This window comes from Mytilus trossulus, chromosome 8 (assembly GCF_036588685.1).
Source record: "Mytilus trossulus isolate FHL-02 chromosome 8, PNRI_Mtr1.1.1.hap1, whole genome shotgun sequence".
NCBI classification, from domain to species: Eukaryota; Metazoa; Mollusca; class Bivalvia; order Mytilida; family Mytilidae; genus Mytilus; species Mytilus trossulus.
The window spans coordinates 23,615,874-23,643,657 of NC_086380.1; the positions used below are offsets into that span (position 1 = coordinate 23,615,874).

General features: G+C 33.9%; 1 protein-coding gene across 1 annotated transcript; it reads right to left on the reverse strand.

The window, feature by feature from the left end:
* Nucleotides 1–597: 597 nt before the first annotated feature.
* Nucleotides 598–22,611, reverse strand: LOC134727481 (glucose dehydrogenase [FAD, quinone]-like). The gene is made up of 10 exons (XM_063591861.1): nucleotides 22,470–22,611; nucleotides 20,474–20,679; nucleotides 18,166–18,355; nucleotides 17,443–17,592; nucleotides 16,823–16,917; nucleotides 14,968–15,135; nucleotides 5,144–5,294; nucleotides 4,223–4,371; nucleotides 3,062–3,134; nucleotides 598–857 (listed from the first exon to the last, which is right to left on the reverse strand). Exons 1-10 carry the CDS (start codon nucleotides 22,609–22,611, stop codon nucleotides 598–600), a joined length of 1,584 nt encoding a protein of 527 aa, XP_063447931.1.
* Between the last annotated feature and the right edge of the window lie 5,173 nt (nucleotides 22,612–27,784).

Genomic DNA, 27,784 nt, shown 5'->3' on the forward strand with positions numbered 1-27,784 from the left:
AATTAGTTTAGACTTTGCAAAAACCACGAAATAAAATATCCACGAATATGTAAGTTTTCCTCAAACCACGAAAATTGGTACCCACGAAAATAAATGAATCCACAGTACTAGTATATCTTTATGTTATATGTGTTTTGAAACTTCCTATTAATTATAGTTATATTTATGCCATAACTGTAAAGTTTATTTTTTCAGTTTACTGATGTTTCATTGTATTTTGTTATAAACCGTATTCATTTTTTACATGTGAGGGCTGATAACTCAACAAACCAGCTTTAACTGGTTACATGTATACATGACACCCGAGGTCAGTATCGTTTTAACGTTTTTTCTGTCTTATTTAATTAGAACATATATAAGTAATGGTTTATCTTAATTGAGTAATGGTTAACACACGCACAATCATTCAATGTTGGGGCACTCAAGGACTTGACGTAATTTTCAGACACCTGTTTGTATTTTCACAAGGTGGAAGTCTTTTGGTTATTTATGTAGTGTGTTTGCTGTCATGTATAATTCTTCCTCGAAAATAGTGTGATTCCTTAGGAGTGACTCTATTTGAATTCTTTTGATAACCAGTATCTATCTATTTTTGAATTACTCTTGTATTTGCTCTAGATAATGTACTAACCTCAATCTAGGATCCACGACCGACGAGGGATCATTAACTGATCCCATTCTACATGTTCCCATTTGATGATCTCCCCTTCTTGTAAAATGGCGAAGCATACACTCCCAATAATCATCAGAGTCATACTCTATTTCACTGCAGTGATTTGGTGTATCGTGTCTTATGTAAGTTGCATTGATACTTTTCCAAGCACTAGTTTTTTCTAGGCGACGAGTAAAACGGATACCTAAAATATAAATGTACCTTTTTTAACACTATTATGGTCTCTTTCTTGAAATTGACATACTTGACTTATATCTAATGAAAAACATGATGATTTCAGTTTTTCTCTTCACATCTCTATACCACTATTCCCCATACTAAACTCGTCAGCTTATGTTTCTGTTTCTTTAACAAAACGGGCACTAGATGTTTGTAATATTTAGTTTTGGGCAGGAATTCAGCTAGCTTTATGAAAAATCATACAGAGTCAATCAAAAAATACGCCGAAGAGGATATCACTGCCATGCGGTATATTTTAATTGACAACATATTTATTGAATTTGAAGGTTTCGTCTTCCAACAGACTATTTTAGAATCCAAATGGGTATCAATTGCGCTCCTCTATTTGCAGATTTGTTTTTGTACAGAAAGGAGAAAGGAAATTAGCCCAGTCTTTTAATTTCACCTTTCGGTATATTGATGATGTACTGTCTTTTAATAATAAATTATTTCATGATCAATTACATTTAATATATCCATCCAAGTGAACTTGAAATTAAAGATACTACCGACACATATAAATCTGCTTCATATTTAGACCTTTTGCACGAAATGACGTCTGATGGTAGGTTAAATATAAAAATTTATGACGCGAGGATTTTAATTTTCCGATAGTCAACTTTCCATTTCTGTGTAGAAAAATCCCAGTGACACCAGCATATGGAGTATATGTGTCTCAATTAATGGCTTACTCTATAACTAGCTAAAACAATGTTGATTTTGTTGAACGAGGAATACTGCTGTTTCAATAGTTGCTAAGACAGGACTTGGAAACAATCAAATTAAGGTCATAACTCAAGAAAATTTAAGGTCGCCTTCATAAACTGATTGGCCTTATGACAAAAGTGTGTCAAAATCATATATTCTTTCTTAGTCATAATAACCTTCCATCCTTACCGAACTGAACAAAGAAATCACACAACGGGTGCCGAATACGGTGCCGGAAATGATTACCCTTCCGGAGCACTTGATTTCACTCCCAGTTTTTGGTGGAGTTCGTGTTGTTTCTAATATATTATTTATAACTGTTAATGTAATGTCATTTGGTTTTCTGAGTCTTTATTTGCCCTTTGGTTTTGTTTGTTATTGTCTCTATCAGTGACATGTACTATGCATAATCGCAAGCCGTCTGCAGAATATTATGCAACGTGACGTGTAAAGAAGTTCACTGTACGCGAATTGCATTAGCATCGGTATATATATTCTGAACTGTTAAAATTACGGATGATGAAAATATAACATGGGGACTCTTTTTACCTATCATTCTTTGTGTTGATAAAATTCGATATGGGTATTTATGTTAAAAACTCAGAAATCCATTTCGAACAAATAGACTTTCTAGTAATTATTGATATGTCATAAACCCAGAACTTGACGAGAAAAGATACCTTTGAAATGCAGATATATAATCACGATGACCACTTACATGAGCATACAATTAATATAAAGGTATCTGATATAAACACGATGAACGCCATGGTCAAAATATGTTAGCTGCTACAAAAACTGAGTTGAGGTTGATTCTTGATTAATTATTGATTATCTTCTGCATTCAACCAAATCAACACGTTAAGTGCCTAAAAATATCTATTATCATAATTGGTCAATAATAGCTTATTTTCTAAACAGACAATTCATTATTCGATTCATTGAGTCACAAGGACATTAAAGACATTTAAAAATAATTCTAATTGGCTAATTTTGGATGTAATGTGTCTTCTGATTAGCTGACGTTATTTTGTTATCAGGCCATAGACATAATATAGCCATGTGCCCGTGACTTCATAAACGTTTTTTTATGGTTTTCTACGGTTTAAAATGGTATACATACTGAAGTCGTCATTTTTGGAATTTAGAATTAAATAATAAGAAATGACTGTATGACTGTAATATTTTTTCTGTCTATTCGAAATTACATAAAAAATGTGGTGCACATTGTTTTATAACCCGCTACGCGCGTCTTTCAGTGTTCACAACATTTTTCATTTTATCTCTTCATAGACCGAAATAAATATTACAGCTATTCCTTAAACAGAGACTTAAACAATTATTCGTGTTTGAAACATTTCACGACAAATGTTTTCACGTCATCTTTGTGTGATAAATAATTAGGATCCAATAAAGGATAATCCATTGGATTTGTAGATACTAGTTCCATATATCCTTTACTCTTTGGTTTCAGGATGTAAAGAATAACTTGAAAACTGTTTGAGTTAACACGTTTCAGATGTTCTTTAACTACCTGTAATGAAAATAACAATACAGGTAAAGTTTGAAAACTGATGTGGGTTTTTTTTTGTACTATTGTGTTTGATTAAAAAGTTAAATAACATTTAAGACTTACAACAACAAAACCAACTAACAAATTGTGAGTGCTAATTCGTTTTCTTTTAAATCATATAGCAAAATGGGTGTCTTTTATGTGAGCCCGGCGATTCTAAAGGCGATAAATATTGTGGTATGATTTTAATGTTCTGTGTTATATATATGTATATTTATTATGTAATTTGACAAGTATTCTCTTGATAAAACGTGATCAAACTTCTTTAAGAATTAAAACAAACAAAAATATTTATTTTTAATTTAATGTTCATTGATACTAACAATTTAAAAACAAAATTATTAGGACTTATAATTTAGACATTCATTCACTAATGCCATACTTGGATTATGTAATTCAAAAATAAAATTCCACATTATTACTTTTAAAAATCAGAAGTATATTCATTGTAAAAAATGTCAAATAATAAGTAAAATAACAAAAATACAAAACTCTGTGGTAAATACAAAACGGAATCTTCCTAATCGAATGACAAAATCAATAGCTTAAAAACAATCCAACGATTAGATAACAACTGTCCAAGGCCTGATTTGGTACAAGGTTAAACATGAGAATGAAACCTTATTTCATAGCTAGACAAACCTCTCACTTGTATGACAGTCGAAAAACATTACATTATATTGACAATGATGTGTGAATAAAATAAAAAAACATGAAAATTAAAACAATGTCAATCAGGGATATAGACGCCAACAGTGTAGAGTTACAACAACAAATTCATCAACCAATTGGGTGTGCTTATTCATGTCCTATTTAATCCAATGAAAGGGTAATTTCTTGCTTTTCTGTTTTTTTTTGGCTAAAGTAACAGTGTCATCTATAGTTTCTAACTATTTCACACAACAAAAGAAACCACTAATGGTGCTTTGAAACAACCAAGACATATGTTTATGACTACGAAGTTATTTTCTACAAACAAATATTTATTTTAACTCGAAACCAAATGTGACATACTATAGTTTAGTGGTATTAATACACATACAGCTTACCTCGTTCTTTAAATTCAAAAATAGATCTTCAACTGCGTCTTTTTCGTAAGCAGTTGGAATAATTGTAAGTTGAATATTTGGACCTTCGTTCATTTTCCTACATGTATGTGTAAAAACATTGACATCCCCACCGCTTCCAGTAAATATACCTGTCATTCAATTAATAATAGTGGAAAGTTTTATTTGAATTTTAAAAAAAGATGTAAGATTGAATTCAGAGTTTGATTCTTTTTACTACAGATCTTGTTTTATATGTGCTCATGTACTTGCCCATACGTTTATTTGCTCGGGGAAAAAAACTATTTCACATGAGGAATAACACCATTTTTGAATCAACACAATAGTTGATTTCTGATACTTAGATAGAGCAGTAATCCAGATCCATATGCAACAAGTAAAATGTCCCTCGTTTATTGTTTGAAACTGTTAAATAAATCTATATTGCAAATCAATACCAAAAGTAATGTTAAATTTCTGTATTTTTGCCGCAAATATACACGTATCAAACATATTGTATTGTGATATTAAAATAGTCAGTACCCCCAATTAAAATTAATTCAACTCTTTCAATAGTTTGATTTCAGTAATCTAGCAAATAGCAACCTTGAAATTACATGATTATACAGAAACTCTTTAAATATAATTATTCAACATGTTTAAATTAATGATCTCTATTTCAAATGTTGTAACACAGATGAAGTTGGTCTGGCTTTTTAATTTTTGACTGAATGTTAAAACAAAAAGATATATTTTTGCCGAAATTTAAAAAACGTTAAAGTACTGTATATATGTATTGAAGAAAACTGAGTTGCCCTGTATGAAATATTTCAGTTTTCTTTATAGTCTTCCTTATGAATGCTTTCTAATTGATATGTTCTTTAAAGATATCGTTTTCTTTCAAATTCAACTATTGTCAAATACCTTTCTTGTTGAATACGAAGTTAAGTATTCGCCTAGGTGTTGCAAAATTTTCACTGTTAGTATTTAAGCTCATATTTATATTATACTTGAGAAAAAAATCAAGATGGTCCTGCATATTTTTTCCAACTGGTAAGTTTGATTTGACATTAATCTGTAACATAAAAATTTAGGTTAATTATATCATAAAAGCTTTCATTTACTATAAGTAAACTCAAAACGAAAAAAGCACACATGACACATAACCTTAAAAATTGTTGTAAGATATTTTAAAAAGGAGCATAAACGGATACATTTATCCAATAAGATAGAAATTGCAATCTAAAAACGAGAAATGTTCGACTAAAAAGGGCAGTATAAGTATTAAGCAAGGTTTGACATTCTCTAGTAATATATATTATATTGCTTTTAAATGTCGTGAATATATTTGCGATGTATGATTCGTTGTTCCATTCCATTTACACATGTCTTGTTGTTAGTTGACTGTTTATAACGTCTGTAGACTAAATCCATTAGAATTGAGTATCCGTATTGATTATTTAGTCATTAAAAATTGATACATTTATTTATTCTAATGGGATTTGCAGTTGATTTCAGTAGCTGGGCCCGTCAATCAAACAAATGTAAAGAAATATGGTTTTATCATAAATAAAGTTCCAAAAATAAGGTTTTCAGTAATACTTTTACTTTCGTAACCTATGACTTATTTAGCATGTGTTTAATAAAGACTTGTAGTATTTCCTTTCTTTGTTAAAGTCAACCACTTTAATGCATTTAACTCTATAAGTGGTCGTCAAATTATGTGTGTGAAGTTAGCAGCCGGTTCGTTATTCGATATTCGATATTCAATATCCAACCGGCTGCTAGCAGTCGGTTGGATATTCAAAATTAAGTTGAAAATAAAAAAAAGAATAATACTTAATAACATTAAAAGCATGATTTTTTATAGTTAAAAGAACTGATAGGATACGTAGGAGATAGTTTCATGACCTATTCAAGCTGTCGCAAATTCTCGTTGTTCTCGAATATAAACCCTTTTCTAATTTGCATATTTGTCTAAATGTAATATAGATTGTTGTCAATAAACAAAAATCAAAGAGGTACAGTACTTTTATACAGGATTTTTCTTAAAAACAAAAACAAAAACTGATTACTCTAGAAAACAATTAGGATTATAAATAGAAATATTTATGGAAAGCCCATAAAAGAAATATATAGTGAAAAGCTACCTGAGACCGCTTAAATGAGGGTGAGACCTCTAGTCTTTCAATGTCCACAAAATTTAAGTAAATCATAGACTCTGTATATATAAAGGTTGTATCAGAAGGATTGCCCAGAATAATGTCATATTCGATATCTATGGAGGGCTTGTATTGTCTCTTTTCAGCTTAAAATTATCAAAATTTTAGGACAAAGAGCACAGGGCAATGGTGAGAGCCCCCTAATTGCTCAATCTTTCTAATATTATGCAGACATTAAGTAAATAGGTAGATACACACGTGATTAAAAGGAATTTGGATAGACTTCCTGTCTTCAATGTTTACGGAGCGCCCAAAGTTCCAGTTGCATTTTCAAAATAGATAGTGAAAAGCTACCTGAGACCGCTTAAATGAGGGTGAGACCCCCTGGTCTTTCAATGTCAACAAAATTGAAGTAAATCATAGACTCTGTATATATAAAGGTTGTATCAGAAGGATTGCCCAGAATAATGTCATAATCGATATCTATGGAGGGCTTGTATTGTCACTTTTCAGCTCAAAATTATCAAAATTTTATGACAAAAGGCACAGGGCGGTGGTGAGAGCCCCCTAATTGCTCAATCTTTCTAATAGTATGCAGACATTTAGTCAATAGGAAGATACACACGTGACTAAAAGGAATTTGGGTAGACTTCCTGTCTTTAATGTTTACGGAGCACCAAAAGTGCCAGTTGGATATTCAAAATAGATAGTGAAAAGCTACCTGAGACCGCTTAAATGCGGGTGAGACACCCATGGTTTTTAAATGTCCACAAAATTTAAGTAAATCATAGACTCAGTATATATAAAGGTTGTATCAGAAGGATTGCCCAGAATTATGTCATATTCGATATCTATGGAGGGCTTGTATTGTCACTTTTCAGCTAAAAATTATCAAAATTTTAGAACAAAGAGCACAGGGCAATGGTGAGAGCCCCCTAATTGCTCAATCTTTCTAATATTATGCAGACATTTAGTCAATAGGTCGATACACACGTGACTAAAAGTAATTTGGATAGACTTCCTGTCTTTAATGTTTACGGAGCGCCCAAAGTGCCAGTTGGATATTCAAAATAGATAGTGAAAAGCTACCTGAGACCGCTTAAATGAGGGTGAGACCCCCCTGGTCTTTCAATGTCCACAAAATTTAAGTAAATCATAAACTCTGTATATATAAAGGTTGTATCAGAAGGATTGCCCAGAATAATGTCATATTCGTTATCTATGGAGGGCTTGTATTGTCTCTTTTCAGCTTAAAATTATCAAAATTTTAGGACAAAGAGCACAGGGCAATGGTGAGAGCCCCCTAATTGCTCAATATTTCTAATATTATGCAGACATTTAGTCAATAGGTAGATACACACATTACTAAAAGGAACTTGGGTAGACTTTCTGTCTTGTATGTTTACGGAGCGCCCAAAGTGCCAGTTGCATATTTAAAATATTTAGTGAAAAGCTACCTGAGACCGCTTAAATGAGGGTGAGACCCCCTGGTCTTTCAATTTCCATTAAATTCAACCAAATCATAGATTATATATATATAAAGATTGTATCAAAAGTGGAATGTTCTTGAACGGACTGTTTGCTGCAGATCAGATCAGAGCAGAACCCTAGGCCTAGTAGAATCGATGACCTAGTTTAAAATACAAACCGTCACTATAGGTTGAAGGGAAAATATACAGACCTTTATCACACAACTTCACACAGCTCACACAACCACCACTTTTGATGTAAAATCCAGGTCCAAATGCATTGTTGATCGCTATTTCACACAGACAACTTAGGGCTCCAACACCTCATGCTGACATGAATTGTGTTCGCCAACATAGGAAAGGCTCGCATTGCCCTTTCCGCTAACATGGATAGGAATCCACTTTCTTTTTGAATGATTTTCTTCAATTGGTTAGTGCTTTTTTCCACTAGAACCATTTTGTAGAAGCTTGGTGATCTTTTCAATCTGTCGCGGGGTAAGCAACATCTTGTGTTCACCAAGCAGGTTTGTGTGGGATAAACGAATGGTGACCGGGAAACCTTTTTTGTCTGCTCTCTGTAATATTTAGATTGACCTTTTATAAAGTTCAAACCGTATTTCGATAGACTATTTAGTCATGCCTCGCGAAGATGGAAGCGGATGGTGAGATGTTCTCTGCGGAGATTGTGGAGGATCGCCGTCTGGATTGGTGAGGTATATCTGCATGCGATTGGTGGTTCTCAAGATCACGGGTAAGTACACCATATTTTTGGGGGGTTTAAATGATCTTTACCCCGGGATCGATTGGGGGGGGGGAAGCTTCAGATAGTTGACTGTTGGGAGCCGTGTAGGTAGCTGCTATTGATGATGCCACTGTTCACCAGGATGCTGTTGATGATTCTGATGCTAACAATGTATTCCCCCTCTTTGTAACATTTGTTGCCCGATCAAATATGTAGAGCTGTCGCTTAAATCCCAATGTGGTGTTCGATTCCTTAAATTGTAGTTGGCGGAGGGGGTTGAACCGAGTAAAAATGCGACTGTCGTTTCTAGAAACAAGGATGAAAAACCCTTGTTTTTGGTCTGTGTTGTGGACGATTTGCTGCAACAGTGTGGTGTCCATTTATTTATTAAAACACGACGTTCAACTACTGACCGACCGATTCGAACTGGAGGCCTAGGACTCCTACGGAGATAGGAAGTGCAAATGCTTCGGTGTTGGCGGGAACATAACGCTCGAATTCCGCTCGAATCTGGATGTCCGCTCGGACTGATGACTTACATCGATGACCAACAGCGGCTCTATGTCAATGAAATCAGAGGGGTTGACATCACCGTTACTAAGGAGGGTGTCAATGTTGTAGAATTTCTTTCTGAAGTCTACATCCTCCTTGAACACTATGGCAACCTTGTTCTGTGAAGAAAACGGCATTAAAGTCGACGGGTGAGTAGCGTTCAGCTTTGAGGTGACATGGATATTTTGCAATCGACAGCGATTGAACACGGAAGCATAATGAGTTTTGTCATTATCTCTGTCGGTTTGAAAGGCAACGATAATATATCTTGGCTTTTCGCGACCACCATTGGCAGCTAGGCGGCAGTTAAACTGTGAGGCTTGGGGAACGACTATGAAATCACACTGTCTCATGCGAAATCCACAGAGGATCGTGGATTTTTTCTGGATGGTTTTGTACAGTTGCATCTTGTTTTCGTCTGCAGGAGTGACGCTCCAGAGTTGGTAAGTTGGGCGCCGGCTTAAGGTTCGAATTCGTAAACCTAGTATTAATATTTTTGAAGACTTTCATCGAAGGTCAACCCTTCTGTGATTGTAAGGATGTCAGACATTAAGTATTTATTTATGGCATTGGAGGAAGTTGGGATGGTACCGATGCGACGACCAGAGATGAAATTGTTTAACTGGGTTTGGTTGTTGGGCTTTCTGCGTTTTACACTGAGCTGTTGATTGGGCTTGCTGCGTTGGTCAATGGGTTTTCGAGTGCGGTTCACTTTGTCAACGACATGGTTGACGACTACCACCTACCACTCCTTTCATGGCTGCATTGGTGGCAGTGCTCATATGCCTACGTTTCAATGTCTTGGCAGCAGAGGAGGTGAACATGCGACCAGCGATACTGGTGATAGTGTCAAAAAAACTTCTACCACCGTATGCATACTTTCAAACAAAACCTTTCTTAATTGAGGATATTACGATGGAGTTGCTCATATTCCTTGATGCTGATGTGTTCACTTTTCTTTATGGCATCGATGATCGCCATAATCGCGTTGCGCACACCATTGTTTCCAGCACGGTATGCAGTGTTGCACAGATCCAAGCAATAAAGGAGCTGGTCAAATTCGGAGGGTAGAAACACGGTTTGAAGTCCGCTACAATGCTTATCTTGCTTTAGATGTGAGACACAATCTTCGTCCACTTAGATCTTTATCGCCTTGGGGTTCTCGAGAGGGTTAATTGCCTTGATACATGGCACTGGAACTCTTCAGGATCTCTGCATAGTCGACAACGTCTTAAAAAATTTGGACTCGAAAGATTCTGATTTCTTTTTCACCACGAGTTCCCAGAGGTTAAGGGTTCCTTTGTACCTCACACCATCCACGAAAATATCATCGCCGTCAGAAGTAACTGGCTAGCTTCCGATGAAGAGATCGATATCCAAAGGTGTGGTCGGCGAAGGATCGTTACTGATCTGCAAATACTGGTGTGCTAGAAGTCCGAGGATGGTGTCTATAGGTGGTGCAATGGGTAGTGGGTAGTCAAACTTGGGCGGTGGAGGCTGGAGGGCTGTCACTGATGCAGGAAGTTAAACGATCGTTTAGGTGATCGGTGAAGCTGCCTCTCGCTGAGCCTCAACCTCAACACCTTGGAAAGGTCAGGGTTGAGTCCAATCTTCTCGAGGCGATGCTGCATGTTACTGGCTTGAATCTTCCGCTTGATCTCTTGCAACTCCCTGGTGAGCGCCTCACACTGTTTAGGGTCTGTAATCTTTATACACGTTCATTTATTAAAAGCGTTGACGTGAACCTTCCTAAGTGAAGGTTTGAATACCTGTAAGCGTTTGTTTGAACACCCCTAAGCGTTGGTTTGAACAGTTGTACCTTTCCTGAAACTATAGGCATATATCTATCGAAAGGTTAAAAAAAACACACATGCATTTTTGTTCGTTTTTCCATAATTTGAATTGAAAAGGTCGAGCTATAAATATTTGTTGATAAACACTACAATAATTTATGGACCTATGGGTGGTACGGATAGAAAAATACGGACTGTCAAACAGATACATACCATATAAAACATGCTAAAAACAATCTAAATGTTCATATAACCCCACTAAGGAGGCTATATTATTCTTCAATTACTGTGGATTCATTATCATTCGTTGGATACCAATTTTCGTGGGTTTCGTGGGTACAGGTGAACCACGAATTCATATGTTCAACGAATACAAATTTTCTATAGGCTTTGTTCATAGAAATCAGCAAACCACGAATTCAGATATCCACGAAAATGTAAATTTTCTTCAATCCACGAAAATTGATATCCACGAAAATAAATGAATCCACAGTTTCTAAAAATCTATTTCATTGTACAAAAACTTTCATATTTAAAAAATTCACCATGGCCATAATGCGATACTAAACTTCTATTAAACTGTGTATTGCTACAGAACCTTATCGTTTTTTATTTCAACTTTTCGGTAAATCAAAGCACTCAAAGTCCGCTTACACTACGAAAGGGACTCTCATCGGGTGGGTGTTGTTGACAAAAGTCAGCTGGTATGTCCCTTCTTTGGGCAGCTCTGATCTTGGCTGCCTTGTGTAGGTTTTTGCTATATATTTTGAATATCCAACTGGCACTTTGGGCGCTCCGTAAACATAGAAGACAGAAAGTGTACCCAAAGTCCTTTTAGTCACGTTTGTATCTACCTATTGACTAAATGTCTGTTAAATATTAGAAAGATTGAGAGATCAGGGGGCTCTCACCATCACCCTGTGCCCTTTGTCCTAAAATTTGGACATTTTTGACTGAAAAGTGACAATCTAAGCCCTCCGTAGATATTGAAGATGACGTTTTTCTGGAAACTCCATCTAATACAATCTTTATATATACAGAGTCAATGATTTGGTTGAATTTTATGATCATTGAAAGACCAGGGGGGTCTCAACCTCATTTAAGCGGTCTCGGGTAGGTTTTCGCTATATATTTTGAATATCCAACTGGCACTTTGGGCGCTCCGTAAACATAGAAGACAGAAAGTGTACCCAAAGTCCTTTTAGTCACGTTTGTATCTACCTATTGACTAAATGTCTGTTAAATATTAGAAAGATTGAGAGATCAGGGGGCTCTCACCATCACCCTGTGCCCTTTGTCCTAAAATTTGGACATTTTTTGACTGAAAAGTGACAATCTAAGCCCTCCGTAGATATTGAAGATGACGTTTTTCTGGAAACTCCATCTAATACAATCTTTATATATACAGAGTCAATGATTTGGTTGAATTTTATGAACATTGAAAGACCAGGGGGGTCTCAACCTCATTTAAGCGGTCTCGGGTAGGTTTTCGCTATATATTTTGAATATCCAACTGGCACTTTGGGCGCTCCGTAAACATAGAAGACAGAAAGTGTACCCAAAGTCCTTTTAGTCACGTTTGTATCTACCTATTGACTAAATGTCTGTTAAATATTAGAAAGATTGAGAGATCAGGGGGGCTCTCACCATCACCCTGTGCCCTTTGTCCTAAAATTTGGACATTTTTTGACTGAAAAGTGACAATCTAAGCCCTCCGTAGATATTGAAGATGACGTTTTTCTGGAAACTCCATCTAATACAATCTTTATATATACAGAGTCAATGATTTGGTTGAATTTTATGAACATTGAAAGACCAGGGGGGTCTCAACCTCATTTAAGCGGTCTCGGGTAGGTTTTCGCTATATATTTTGAATATCCAACTGGCACTTTGGGCGCTCCGTAAACATAGAAGACAGAAAGTGTACCCAAAGTCCTTTTAGTCACGTTTGTATCTACCTATTGACTAAATGTCTGTTAAATATTAGAAAGATTGAGAGATCAGGGGGGCTCTCACCATCACCCTGTGCCCTTTGTCCTAAAATTTGGACATTTTTTGACTGAAAAGTGACAATCTAAGCCCTCCGTAGATATTGAAGATGACGTTTTTCTGGAAACTCCATCTAATACAATCTTTATATATACAGAGTCAATGATTTGGTTGAATTTTATGAACATTGAAAGACCAGGGGGGTCTCAACCTCATTTAAGCGGTCTCGGGTAGGTTTTCGCTATATATTTTGAATATCCAACTGGCACTTTGGGCGCTCCGTAAACATAGAAGACAGAAAGTGTACCCAAAGTCCTTTTAGTCACGTTTGTATCTACCTATTGACTAAATGTCTGTTAAATATTAGAAAGATTGAGAGATCAGGGGGCTCTCACCATCACCCTGTGCCCTTTGTCCTAAAATTTGGACATTTTTTGACTGAAAAGTGACAATCTAAGCCCTCCGTAGATATTGAAGATGACGTTTTTCTGGAAACTCCATCTAATACAATCTTTATATATACAGAGTCAATGATTTGGTTGAATTTTATGAACATTGAAAGACCAGGGGGGTCTCAATCTCATTTAAGCGGTCTCGGGTAGGTTTTCGCTATATATTTTGAATATCCAACTGGCACTTTGGGCGCTCCGTAAACATAGAAGACAGAAAGTGTACCCAAAGTCCTTTTAGTCACGTTTGTATCTACCTATTGACTAAATGTCTGTTAAATATTAGAAAGATTGAGAGATCAGGGGGGCTCTCACCATCACCCTGTGCCCTTTGTCCTAAAATTTTGACATTTTTTGACTGAAAAGTGACAATCTAAGCCCTCCGTAGATATTGAAGATGACGTTTTTCTGGAAACTCCATCTAATACAATCTTTATATATACAGAGTCAATGATTTGGTTGAATTTTATGAACATTGAAACACCAGGGGGGTCTCAACCTCATTTAAGCGGTCTCGGGTAGGTTTTCGCTATATATTTTGAATATCCAACTGGCACTTTGGGCGCTCCGTAAACATAGAAGACAGAAAGTGTACCCAAAGTCCTTTTAGTCACGTTTGTATCTACCTATTGACTAACTGTCTGTTAAATATTAGAAAGATTGAGAGATCAGGGGGGCTCTCACCATCACCCTGTGCCCTTTGTCCTAAAATTTTGACATTTTTTGACTGAATTTTTTTTTTTGGCTTTCCATATATATTTCTATTTATAGTTAAAAATATTTCTAGAGTTATTGGTTTTTCTTTTTGTCGTAAGAAACATTATACACAAAAGTACATCTTTGAAGTCGTTTTTATGACAAAACTCTATATTACATACAGACAAATAATTCGCACGGAAAAGGGTTTATATTCGAGGACAACGAGAAATTGCGACAGCTTGAAAAGGTCATTTAATGATTCCTACGTATCTTATCAGTCTTTTTGACTATGAAAATCGTGCTTTTTATAATTTCAAGTATTTAATTTTCTTATGATTTTTCACTAAATTTTGAATATCAAACTGGCTGCTAGCAGCCGGTTGGATTTTTAATATCGAATAACGAATAACGAACCGGCTGCTAACTTCACATACATAAATTAGACCTGAAACTGTGAAAATCATTATTATTTGAATTTCAATAAACATATAAGTTATTCCACAATGAATTAAAAAAAGACCTGTAGAATGTCGGGTATGAAATGAAATTGTATTTTATTTTCACATTGCTTGTTCAGACTTTTCCTTATTGTTGATCTCTTCACTACGAATATGGCGATTTTCAAAAATGAATAAAATAAGAACCATTATTTGATTGTTTGTTTTAGCTAAAAGGGTTTTATGACTTTAAACAGTCGCATACTTTTATTGTCGATATCGTGTTTATTAAATATCATCAATCTCTCCATACGTTGGCATACGCATATGATAATAATTTCAGATTTTCTTGGACCTCCGCAAACTTTTATGTCAAGATATTTACCTCATTCATCCTTATTTTTATTTTCATAACACATTTCAACAAAATGTTTACCTCAGACTAAATAAACTTACATTCATTTGTCGAAGATGCTCGGTTGGTCCAATTCCTGATAAAAGAAGAATCTGAGCTGAACCAATAACACCTGCCGACAGAATTACTTCTTTTTTGGCAAAAACTCTAATTGTTTTGTTATCTTTCACAAATTCTACTCCTACAGCTTTGTTTTTGCGAAAAAGAATCTGTAATAATTTCATGAAATTACATGAATAGTTGGAATCATGCCGTCATTTTCTTATAGTCACACAAAAACATGAAATATTCATTATATGATATAGATTCGGCTTTTCTTATTTTACCACTTGCAAAACAGTTTTTTTTTTCTTTTTATCACCGTAGATTTATCATTGTATCAAAGATAACATAAATGTCACACATCTATAGAAAGGTAACGATAATTTGCTGATGTACAAAATCTAAAACACCTATAAAATATAACAAATTTCATCTACAAAACCTTAACAATTTATCGTTTGTAAAACATTACATGGTTTGATTTACTTTTACCTTTTTTATTGGATTGTCACTGATGAGACGTGTATAGGAAAAACTCGCGTCTTGCATAGAAACATAAAACAAAATAACTTATTACATGTATTACAAGATCGTTTAATTTGACCATGTTTAATGTTGTTGGAAAATAGATTTATATAGAGAGAGGAAGCCAAATGGTGTTCAATTAAAAAAAAGCGGCATATACTTAACATGCTTAATGACAATAAACTCGGGAGACGAAAACAAAACACAGAAAACTGAAGACTGAACTTAGTATCAAAGCAGGTAAGTTGTTTGAATATGGCAACAACAAAAAATATTTTAATAATAATTATTATTTTTTAAATTATAATACGGATGAAACAATTTTCGAAGTACTCGGTAAACAACAATCGAAAAGTGTGAAACCTGGGCATTGGTAGTTATTTAAATGAATTTTAACGATTTAAGGTAACGTAAGACTTCGTTGTCAGGCTGCACTTCATCCGTAAGAAAGTATAGATTTATAAAACGTGTATATTTTTATTTGGCGGCTTTTTGTTCAAGGTCATAATTGTTTTATCTTTGTTTTACATCTCTCAGCGGTATAATATTGTTGCCTATGTTTGATAACCCCTTATGTTATTCTTTTTGTACATTGCATCATAGATCAAATTTGTTCGTTCAGTTTATATTCAATATGTCTTTTAATTGAGTTCAGTAATTTCAATCAATATTTTTTTTGTATATTCTTTCTATGTTGATGATGTAACAACATTGTTTTAGACAATGATGGTGAAGGTTGGTACCTATTAAAAGATTTTAATCTTTTTTTCAAATTGTGACTTGGATGTAGAGTTTTTTATTGAAACTCATACCACATCTTCTTATATCTTTAGACTCTTGCAGGTTAAGCAACAACAATCAAATAGTTTAAACTAGTTGATTTATTGTTACTAGCTTAATTCTCAGGGGCAAACATAACTTAAATATTTAGGACGACATAATGATTAATGTAATTGTAAAAAAAGAAGATGCGGTATGAGTGGCAATAAAACAACTCTCTACAAGAGACCAAAAGGACACAGAAATTAACAACTATAGGTCACCGTACGGTAGTTTCCGCAAGACACAGATGAAGGGCGGCAGGGAATAAGGACTGTAACTGATAAATAAAGATATCATAAATCAAATTGAAATGAATAAACGACAAGGACACTGAAGTCGAAATTGAGAGGAAAAAAAATGATAACTGCAATTGTTTAAGAAATACAAATGACTAAAACAAAGTTAATTTTGCATCTATCATTTCATTTAAAAAAAGTATTTCAAAAGCACGGTCCTTCAAATGTATGTTTTCTTAATTATCTTGGTAACATGAGATCGGAGACTAACTTGCAAGTTTTGTCTTTCCAATGCAGGCCTCAAGTAGCAATTTCCGGAGTTACAACGAGTTCCATTTTTGATATTTGATTGTGTGACACAAATACCTGCAATATGAAAAAGCAATGTACGTAATAAGTGTCAGTAATCTATGCAACTCAATCTCTTATATATGAGTGTAACGAAAGTGTATTTGTTATATCTGATGTGACCTATTCAACCGTTATAAAATTTCTCTGAAGTTAAGAGGTAAGGTTAAGTCAGTTATGATGTATAAAAAGTAACGTTGACTCATTATTTCAGCAGATAATATTTCTTTGAATGAGGTAGAGGTTCAAAGCAAGCATTACGAAGCAAGAAGCATATAGTTTTGTTGTGTTTTTATTGGTATCTCATGGGAAATAGAACAGGATTGCTGAAATGACAAATAAAATATAACCGCATTTTTCTATGCCACAAATATGTCTGTTATGTTAAATTCATTATGAAGTCAGACTGTTTACTCATGTACCTTCATTAATAGTTTTATAATTTTCTGTTATTACTGCATGCAGTACATCAAATGCAAATTCAGTGACTGAAAATAGAAATAGCCCACGTTTTATGCATATTTTCACATTTGTTAAACTTGCCTCTTGGGTTTTGATCGCTGCAGTCAATAACAGGAAGGTTCATTTCTGCAGCCGCCTTTAGGTGGAAAAAGCTTAGAGGTGTTGCGCTCTCTTGATTCACTACTATGGGTCCAAATTTGCCTCGTGTTTCTAAATATAAAATGAAGTTGCCTATTGAATATATCCATCATATGATAACAATTAAAACTAAGGACTGCAAGAATGTGTATTGCTGACCACATAAACCTGAAAATATTGGTTGAATTTTAAATGTGTAGGACAAACATTACCTACGGGCCCTGTATTATCCTCACACTTAGTATGATAATATACAAAGACGAAACACAGAGGTTTAAATTTATTACAGGAATAAACATTTCTGTAATGATTTTGATATTTTAATTGATTTATGAGTTTTAAATTCGTTTATTCTTTTCTTTTTTTGCGTTTTTAGATTTTGTCTTTTTATAATTTTTTTTTGTTTTTTAAATTATTAATAAAAACACAAAAAAGTTAAATTTAGCTTTATGGACAACAACCTGAATGAAAATGAAAATCAACAAATTGTGTGCGTCTGTATCGAATTTCAAGGTTTACTTTCACCCGGAACATTGTAGCACAAGTTCGGGGTAAAACTTTCATAAAGAAAATTTGCCAGGTGTAGAGAGCAACTTTGGTTTAATCTTTTTCTAAAACATATTCGTTTACTAATAATTGACAAAATACATTGTTGAAAAGTATTACCGCAATTTCCATAATCCGTTAATTTTGCGTTTTCAAGCTTCTTAAAATACGGCAAAACTTTATCGTATCCCCAGCCAGTGGCACCTTCACGTTCCCATTGTTCAAAGTCGAACCGACTCCCTCGAACAAATCCCATAGCATTCATTGCCGATGAACCCCCAATCATCTTTCCTCGTGCCCAATAACTTCTCTGTGCAAAAAAAAAGAAACAAATGTGTTAAACTGTTATGTTATGTGTACTATACTTACTGTACTTAATAGAGTACCATTTATAAATAAATAAAGTTTCAGAATGATATAAGTTTAAGAAAGAAACAAATCACGTGTGCATGGTTAAGGAATTTTGGCTAACTAGTTACATTTCAGCAACTAAACGTTGAAAAATTTATTCAAGGAGATACATAAGTTCACGTTGCTTCAGTAACACTCCAGAGTATCTTATTTCTATAGGTTGCAAAACCTGCCATTGAAATATTGAGATATTAAATTTTCTGAAATGTTTATTTAAGGTAGCACAATACAAAGATTTTATAACTCCAACTCCCAAGTTTTAGAATACCGTAACTTTTTTATTAATGCTTGAAAATTTATGAAAATGGTTGTTTTGGATAGCTAACAGATTATTCTTTCAAATTAATGCAATGTTAGTATTATGCAACACTTATGTAACCAATTTCAATGTTAACTGTGTCTAAAATATTTTTCACCAAATTTCCACTTTTAAATGAAATTAGCTTCTGCATTGGTATCCATAGAGGGTTGATTTTATAATATGATGTTCCTATGGCCATTATCTACAAAAGGGTGTCTCAGATTTCAGATAGAATGTATAGAACAAATTTTACAGCTAATTAAACATTATCTTCTTTTATGTGGTTAGGATGTTTACACTAGTTAGAGATTTATGAGAGAATGGAATACCATAGAGACAATCTGAGACACCCTTTTGAAGCCCATGGTGTGTTAATTAAGATTTCGTTAAAATTTTCTGTATAGTAAAAGAGATGATAGAGCTAAATTCATTCAAGTGAACTTACCTAGATTTTGCCACTTATTACGTAATAATTAATTACATAATGATTGCATAATAAAAATTTGCATTCATTTAAAAGATTAATCTTTTATCTATCTATATATACCTCTTTTATTATTTTCTATACATTCATGAGGAAGTTACAGCATTTCAAAGGTTAGTGATTGGAAGTAAAACAATCTTTGTATTGTGCTACCTTAAGTCAATGGTGACTCCTTAAGATTGAAATGCAATTGATTCATTACATACGAGGAATAGATAGATGAACATGAACATGGTAGTCTTGTATGATTTTTAATTTAAATTTCTTCCATATATTTCGTAGTTTATTATGACATCCATTATCACCTTACTAGTACATATTTTTGTTTAGGGGCCAGCTGATGCACGACTTTGAGTGTGGGCTTTTCTCGTTGTATTGAAGTCCAAAACGAGTGGCCTTATGCTGTTTTCTGTCCATAGGTTGAGTTGTTGTCTCTTTGACACATGCTTGTTTCTATTCTCAATTTAATGATGCTATATATAATGGACATTTATCCGTACCTTCAGTGAAAAAAACTTACTACATAGTCTTTATTCCTTTGACTTACAGGCACGTGCATAACTATATTATACTTGTTTATAATTAAGAGTGGGTATCAGTTTTAAATACATATCATTGATTAATTCATATATGTTGCATACATCTCAAACAGTTTAGATTATTTAAGCAGACGGTCGAAACCGGATTTGTGATAACGTTGTTTTGTTTTTTGTACTTTTGTTTTCATAGCTTCATAGATTTACTGTTCACCAAATCTTAAAATCATTTGAAGTACTTAAGTTTTCCCTACCTTGAGTTTAAACGACATAACCAATATTGGGGCATTATGTTTTGAAAATGATGGTTCTCTTATATTAGTTTCATCCTTTATTTATTTTGATTCATTCGCCGGTAATGACGTATTTGTAGACACGGCACGAGATTTTTATTGTATTTTTTGTTTACAATCCTTCCGACGCAAGACCCTATATAGATAGAACCTATGTTAAAAATTTGTATAGGGCTCAAATTGAATATTACAGCTATTCTTAAGTTATATTTATTATCTTAGATGAATCACTTCTGATTCACTGGCTCATTTTATTTTATCTTTTTTAAAGTCACAAATGATAAGGAAAATTATATGTCTATGGAAATCAAGTCAGTCTCGACTGAACAGAAGTATGAAAAACAGCCACAAAAAAACGTGTGCAGTACATAGAAACATAAAACCATCAACTCTGCATTGCTACCTCATTTTTCATTGCCCGATGTGAAAACTTTTGAGGGACTGTCCAATATCCCCAATCCATTGCAGTGCCTTGAAGGAAAAACCACATTAAAGGTATTTGTGTTCTTTCATCATCAAGATCTGTTCCTCCTGCTTCTAATAGTAATACATTCGCACAATCTTCAGATAAACGTGTAGCAACAATACTGCCTGCTGACCCTGCTCCAACTTCAATAGAAAATTAGTTTTAAACAAAAGGTTTGATAAAGTGCTCGTAATTGTGTTTTCCTATCTGGGACTATTGAAAACATCAAGTTTCCTATTGGTCAAATCATCATTAATGTTTTTGTAACACAGTGTGGGGATGGAACTGTACGGATTTCTTTTAATTTGGTCATTCGGAAGACTGTCAAGCGGGGCTCCGACATTTTTAAGATAACAAGTTGCTTAATGGAAACTTTGATGAACTCTTTTGTTACAATATAACGTTTCTGCTTCAAGTTTTGGTAGCTAAAACATTCTCTATGTAAATATGAACCAGTAAAATAGTAAGAAATATATATATGCATCAAAACGTTTTCCTTAGAGTGATGGAGCTCCGTGTAAAACGATAAAAAATGTCACACAACAGTGATCAAAAATGTCAAATATACATCGAAAAATCAATGTTTGCTACCTGCATTTTTCTGATATATAGTCTTACCTGTCTGAAAGTTTCAAAGCCATTGCCTCCGTAGAAAAATCTGAATATAATCATTTTCTACATGTCGAATATTTTTATTGACTGTACAATCACTTGCAAGTTTACTGTACAATCACTCGGAGCCTTCCTGTTCAATCGCTTGGAGCTTTCTTTTCGTCGTTTGGTCATTTAGACTACAGTCTCAACAAAATTTATTGTTCATAGTGTATTATATTTTATTCTGAACTATTTCTGACCAGTGAGAAATATCAAATCCCCTCGGCTATATTGTTATCAATGTTTTAGTACCTCAGATTTTATCAAACTATGATCTTAACAATACTACGGAGTGAACATTGAGGTTTTTTCGCTACTATCTGTGACTAGTGGATAACATCAAATCCCTTTTGGTTATATGATGATATGGCAATATATATTGAGAAGTCGATTGATGTGAACATCTTGGCTTCAAAGCAAGACAGTAATGTTCATCCAACATAGTTGACCTTCGATGTTTCAGCTTATTATCTGGCACTTTTTTTATTATGAGAGAAAGATAGGTTGAAGGTTTTTTTTTTCGTTTTTTTTTTTGGAAACAAATATGCAACAACACTGCAAGTTATATATAGATAATGCAAGTCACTGGGTTGGTCTTCTCGGAAGGACTAAAACCAATTGCTTTAACACTGACATCACACAACATATACAATATCAGATGCAACCAAAAATATGCAATGAAAGCCAACAAGAATAACAGTGCGAGTGAAGCAGGAGTTGCTGACCATTCTGCAAGAGCACCTGAGATTATGGTTGTATTGTGGTTCGTGTACTGGGCTCTTGTTTATCGATATATATTTTCTCGATTTTATCCGTTTTCTTCTTTGTTGTTTTTAACCTATGTTTTTGAACCTTCATGATATCTTCTCCCTCTATTGTGGATTCATTTATATTCGTGGGTATCAATTTTTGTGGATCGCTGAAAACTTGCATATTCGTGGATATTTGATTTAGTGGTTTTGCCAATCTCTATGTTTACAAAGCCTTTTGAAAAAATGATATTCGTGGAACATTTGAATTCGTAGTTTACCTGAACCCACGAAAACCACGAATATGGGTATTCGACGAATTATAATGAATCCACAGTATATAAATAAAAAAACTTTTATGACACTCATTCGTATTTGATAATAAATACGATTCAAATTTTAAAAAAAGTCTTACCGTGTAACTGGCAGTAAAGCATTTTTGAATAGAATAGCCTTTTTATGATAAAATTGATTACAATAAGAGCTGACAAACACAACGAATATAAAGGTATATCAAATGACAAACGTACCCACGATGTAGTCATATGTGTTACTGATTGGGGTTTCGAATATTCCTGGTGGGTCCACAGGTCTGGGTTGAAGAACTAAACTCAGAAAGTTTGTCAATGACGCAATCGAGGAAATCTTTAACAAAGATTCTCCTAGAAACATTCTACAATAGTTTAAAAAGGCAATATTAACTTAATTGATACACTGCGTTTCTGAATTTACAAGCGATATGTGTTTGAACAGTACTTCATTTGAACATTCCACATTGCTCGTCCATTTTCATTTTTAGACAAATATCCTTAAGGTTCGCTATCACAAATTTTGGATTGTTGAGAAAGACTCAAACCAGCAGTCACTTTAAGCAACCAATCAAGATAGCGACTGCTTCTTATGACATATCGAAAACCAATTCTTAAAATTCAATCATACAAAAAATCTTTAAAACTTATTGATATATGTTAAAAAGTAAAATCATAAAAATATTCAACTCCTAGGAAATTTCAAAACGGAAACTCCCTAATCAAATGGCAAAATCAAATGATAAAACGCATCTAACGAATGAACATTAACTGTCATATTCATGACTTGGTACAGGCATTTTCAATTGTAGAAAATGGTAGATTGAATCTTGTTTCATAGCGCGAAACCACTCACTTTTATGACAGTCACATCAAATTTCGGTTTTTTTTACAACGATGCGTAGAGAAAGGAGACATAATCAGAAAAATAGTCAAAATATGGTTACACAGTCATCAATCTGTTACAATCTCACAACAAACAACCATTTACAAAAAAGCAAAGAAAGCATCTATCAAATTAAAAATCACATTCATTATTTGAGTGTAGAAGAGTTCTCTTTACAGAGGAATTCGAAATTTTCGCGTCTTATCGCGATTCTCAAAGAGTGACAAACTTTTTTGTTATTTACAGATTAACAGTTAAAATAGGGTGCCAGCTAGAGTCTGATAATTTTGGCTGTATTAAAATGTATATTTCATAACGAGAAAACTGTCAATTATTCAGACAGTTAGTGAAGAAAGAATAATGATATACCTTTATCCCATAACGCTCAACCAAAAAACAAGACTGTCCGCAGATATTGTTCAACAAAGCCAAATGTTTTATAGTAAGTCTAATGATATGTTTAAGTGAAAATTAATAGATATTTTTGGATAAGTTGTAGCAGGCATTTGTAATAAAATGCACAAATAATAATTAAAATAATCCTTATTTCTTAAGGGAGAATTCATTAAAGAATATTTTGTTATTAGTGTAAAGGGTGAATTTCTAAACCTATTACTCTTTTTACAATATACAAATACAAATATGAAAAATATCGAATGCACAGTTTTAAATGAGTATTATTAAACTAGTTTATTATTCAATAGTTATTATAGAAAAAAAAATGCATTGTACAAATTTCAACAATAAAATGCATTGTACAAATTTCAACAATAAAATGCACGTCAAAGATTGCATCAGCCAATATCTAATTAGTTACTGTAGACACAATTGTAAATGTAACCGCAATGTAATATTTCGGTCAGTTATCTCACGGTGGGTATGGTTGTCCTGCGAGAGAACGTACTGTGCTGGTGATTTGGTCCTGACGGGTGCTGGTGGGTCCTGATTCTGTGCTGGTGGGTTTGTTTACATTGTATCAGAACGGCAATAAAACGACTGTTTTGTTGCTTAATTTTTCTCTGATGTGTCATAAGTACCATGCAAAGTATATCACAACAATATTATATTGCAAAAGTCGTGCAAGTTCGTTAAACAGAATTGTCCTGACGCTGTGCTGGTGATAAGAAAAACGGTCCTGGTTCTGTGCTCCTATGTCCTGTTTCTGTGCTTTTATATTTTAGTTAAAAGTGGCATATATTCAAGATCATTGATGCTGTACTGTTATTGACTAATTAGCTGTTGTCTGCTTTCTTGAAATTGACATTGTTGTGAATCTGTTTACTGTTATTATGAGAGAGAAAATACCCCTATTTTTTTATTTTTTTTTTAAATTTACTGTAATCTTATTTATTGGCCTGTTAATGGAACCCTTCTTGCCCCCTTTTAAGATAAGAAAATATGTTTATGATTTTCGGGATACGATCATTTTGCAAGATCACCAGAATACGTTGTACTTTATACAATACTTAATATAAAGTAGATGATGTGGTATGTTTGTTGTCAATGGACAAATTTCCATCAGAAACGAAAGGAAGTATGTGTTAACAACCTAACGTCATCGTACGACCTTCAACAATAACCCATAAAATATATATGTGAAAGGTTTTGCATAAAAATGGAGAGCAAAATATAGAACAAAGGACTTTCTGAGCGTTTGAATCATGTCTTTAGCAGCTTAAACACATTTGTTTGTGAACAATTGAGTGCTGACTATAAGAATTACAATAGTATTGCGGGTTTGTTTGTTTGGTGTTTTTTTGGGAGGGTGGGGGAGGGAGGTGGATAAGTTAGAGCGAGGTTACAGTAAAAGCTTGGAATAGTTTCCAGTAAGATTTAAAAGTTGTATTGTAAAAGAAAAATGTATCTTATTAGCCTCGGACACACCTTACCGGATAGCTCGAACGGACGCCTAACGGATAACTTTTATCAATCCGTTAATGTCCGTTAGACGTCCGTTCTTATCCGTTAGGCGTCCGTCCATATCCGTTGCATGTCCGTTAAGCGTCCGTTTTATCCGTTGACGTCCGTTCTGTCCGGTGGAAAATTTTGAGCATGTTCAAAACTTTGAACGGACGTCCTACGGATAAAATGTCCGTTGAACGTCTGTTAGGCATCCGTTTTGTACGGTACTCGTCCGTTTTGTATCCGTTATGCATCCGTTGGAGATCCGGCAGACCAATTCACCAACGGATGTCTACCGGACGCCTAACAGATAAAACGGATGTAAAACGGACATTAACGGAAGGATAACGGATAAAACGGATGTCTACCGGATGTAAAATGGACAAATGCCAACTAAAATTTCTCATGGTTTATTGCCTTTAATTTTTAGATGGTTTATTGCCTTTAATTTTCAGATTATTTTGTTCATCCGTTTTATCCGTTACGCTTCCGTTAGGTGTCCGTTTCATCCGGTACTCGTCCGTTGGAAGTACGTTTGACGTCCGTTCTGTCCGGTACGTATCCGTTTCACGTCCGTTCATTGTCCGTTGTGTGTCCGTTTGGCATTCGTTACATGTTCGTTAGTACACCAACGGACTCCCAACAGATAAACATTTTGTCAACGGATAACTCTTTTTTTATCCGTTAGGCGTCCGTTCGAGCTTTCCGGTAAGGTGTGACCGAGGCTATAGCTATGAAGAATCACTTGCTGTAAGATTTTTCCAACATATTTTTTTTTTGTCTAAGCGGTTATCAGGTATTTGTTTTTCGAAAATTCGATTGAACACTAAAAAAATCACTAATTTATGAAAGGGCAGGCTAGAATATGTCAGAGAAGGAAGACGAGATAACATAGAAAACACTTAAAAAAAAACTAAGATTTCTTAGCTTTTTCATTTCAAAATAAATGTATTTGATAAAGAATTACGGGGGAGGAAGTGAACAATGTGTCCTACTTTTCTATATTTAAATATTTTTCATGAATAAAATTCGAATGTGCCTTGATTATAATTAAAAATGAGTAAATGGAAAAAATACCCAACTAAAATAAACTTTTATTTTAATATTGGTAATATCACTAAGCTTTTAAGTTTTGTGTGTCAAACACACCATCTCTGTAGTAATGACTCCTTACTAAGATATTTCACTTCATTCATTTTTTTTTCTGCATTTTTTTTATATTGTGAATTCATAGAATTATTATATTAAAATATAGCCTTAAAAACTGAATCTAAAGCCAGATATATCAAACATTTTTGTTTCCATCTGTCCGTTTTCAGGACTTTAACAATCAACATAAACACGCCTGGAAAGTAAAATGCGTACTCGGCTGTCTGTATTCGACCATTTTTAGACACCCCAGGCTCCTAAAAAACAAGCCGGGGTGGGGGTTCAAAGATGCAAATTAAGTACTTATATCAATATTTTATCTTTTCGTGTACGGTTTATGACAATGTCAATTACGAAATGTGCAAACTGCAATAGAATCAAAACAGCACAGACAATGAATAATAGAGATATAATTTTGTACATATATCAAGGGGAAACTTCTTGCAAAGCATTATTATTTATAGTTCATTATTGTATTTAGTAGAAAAAAGAGAATTTAGTGAAAATAAAATCACTATTTTTGTAGAAAATTCACAGACCTTTGTACAGAGATTTTTGTTATGTTTAGCATGGGATCAACACAAGGGTTCATTACCGAGTAAAAAAAATACAAAATGTCTATCTACCTTGCACATTTCAGAAAATTCAGATCAGATAACGAAACTTGATCCAGCAACATTTCTAAGCAATTTAAAATTTTGACCCTCACAGTTTTCATTCACCACAAATATTCTCGTTACAACGAATCATTTTAAATACAAAAATACCAGTTGCAGCCTTTTGTTTATCTATAAATATATGTATACGGATAAAGTTATGAAAGGCAGCAGGGTCATCAGGGTGAGGAGTCCATGTCATCTGAAATAAATGCTAAGCATAGATCTATAGAAAGCGACAGGTAATCATGACATTAAAAAAACTCTCTTCTTTTCGACTTTTTTCGAATAAATTGACACCTAAAAATTAATTATATAGTATTGTGGAATTTTTAACTTATTTTAGATACTATATATTGTTATCTGATATTGAACGAAAGATGTTGCCCTTTTATGTTATTATGTAATACAAGTTAAGATCATTTGAAAACACATATTAAACTGCCAAATGGAGGGACAAGAGCTAAAAAAAGGAGTCATAGATCCTGTTGGCAACAATTATCTGCCCAATTTTATTGATTTTGTAACATTTGTTTCAAATATGACCAACTTCTTATCCAAAATCACCAGCACCGTATCAGGACCCACCAGCACAATGACAGGACCCACCAGCACAGTATCAGGACATGAATAAATTGAGAAAATGTTAAATTTTAATAAATTGCAATGTTTTTTTCACAAAATTGGTTTGTCGTGTGGATTGCGGTATAGAAAGCGGACTCTATGAGCATTTTTTTTTTTTTTTTTAAGTTCGAGATTTCCTGAAAATGAGCATTTTTGTGTAACGCTTACTGAAACAGTTTAGAGGGTCAATTTTTTAATGGTTTATATATGAACCCATAAGAAACGAAATTGAAAAATCTCAACTGTTTTCTTCCATTTTTTATGAGTGAAAACTTCAAAAATCATCATTTTTGTCTTTGTTTACATTTTTTCATTGATCA

What these genes read in the sequence shown, in the direction of transcription:
- LOC134727481 (XM_063591861.1), bottom strand. Translation starts at nt 22,611, where the DNA reads ATGTTTCTAGGAGAATCTTTGTTAAAGATTTCCTCGATTGCGTCATTG. An exon ending in ATCGGGCAATGAAAAATGAG is followed by an intron (nt 18,356 to 20,473) that starts GTAGCAATGCAG and finishes TTTTTTGCACAG; the next exon opens with AGAAGTTATTGGGCACGAGG. An exon ending in TTTTGAATTTAAAGAACGAG is followed by an intron (nt 3,135 to 4,222) that starts GTAAGCTGTATG and finishes TTTTCATTACAG; the next exon opens with GTAGTTAAAGAACATCTGAA.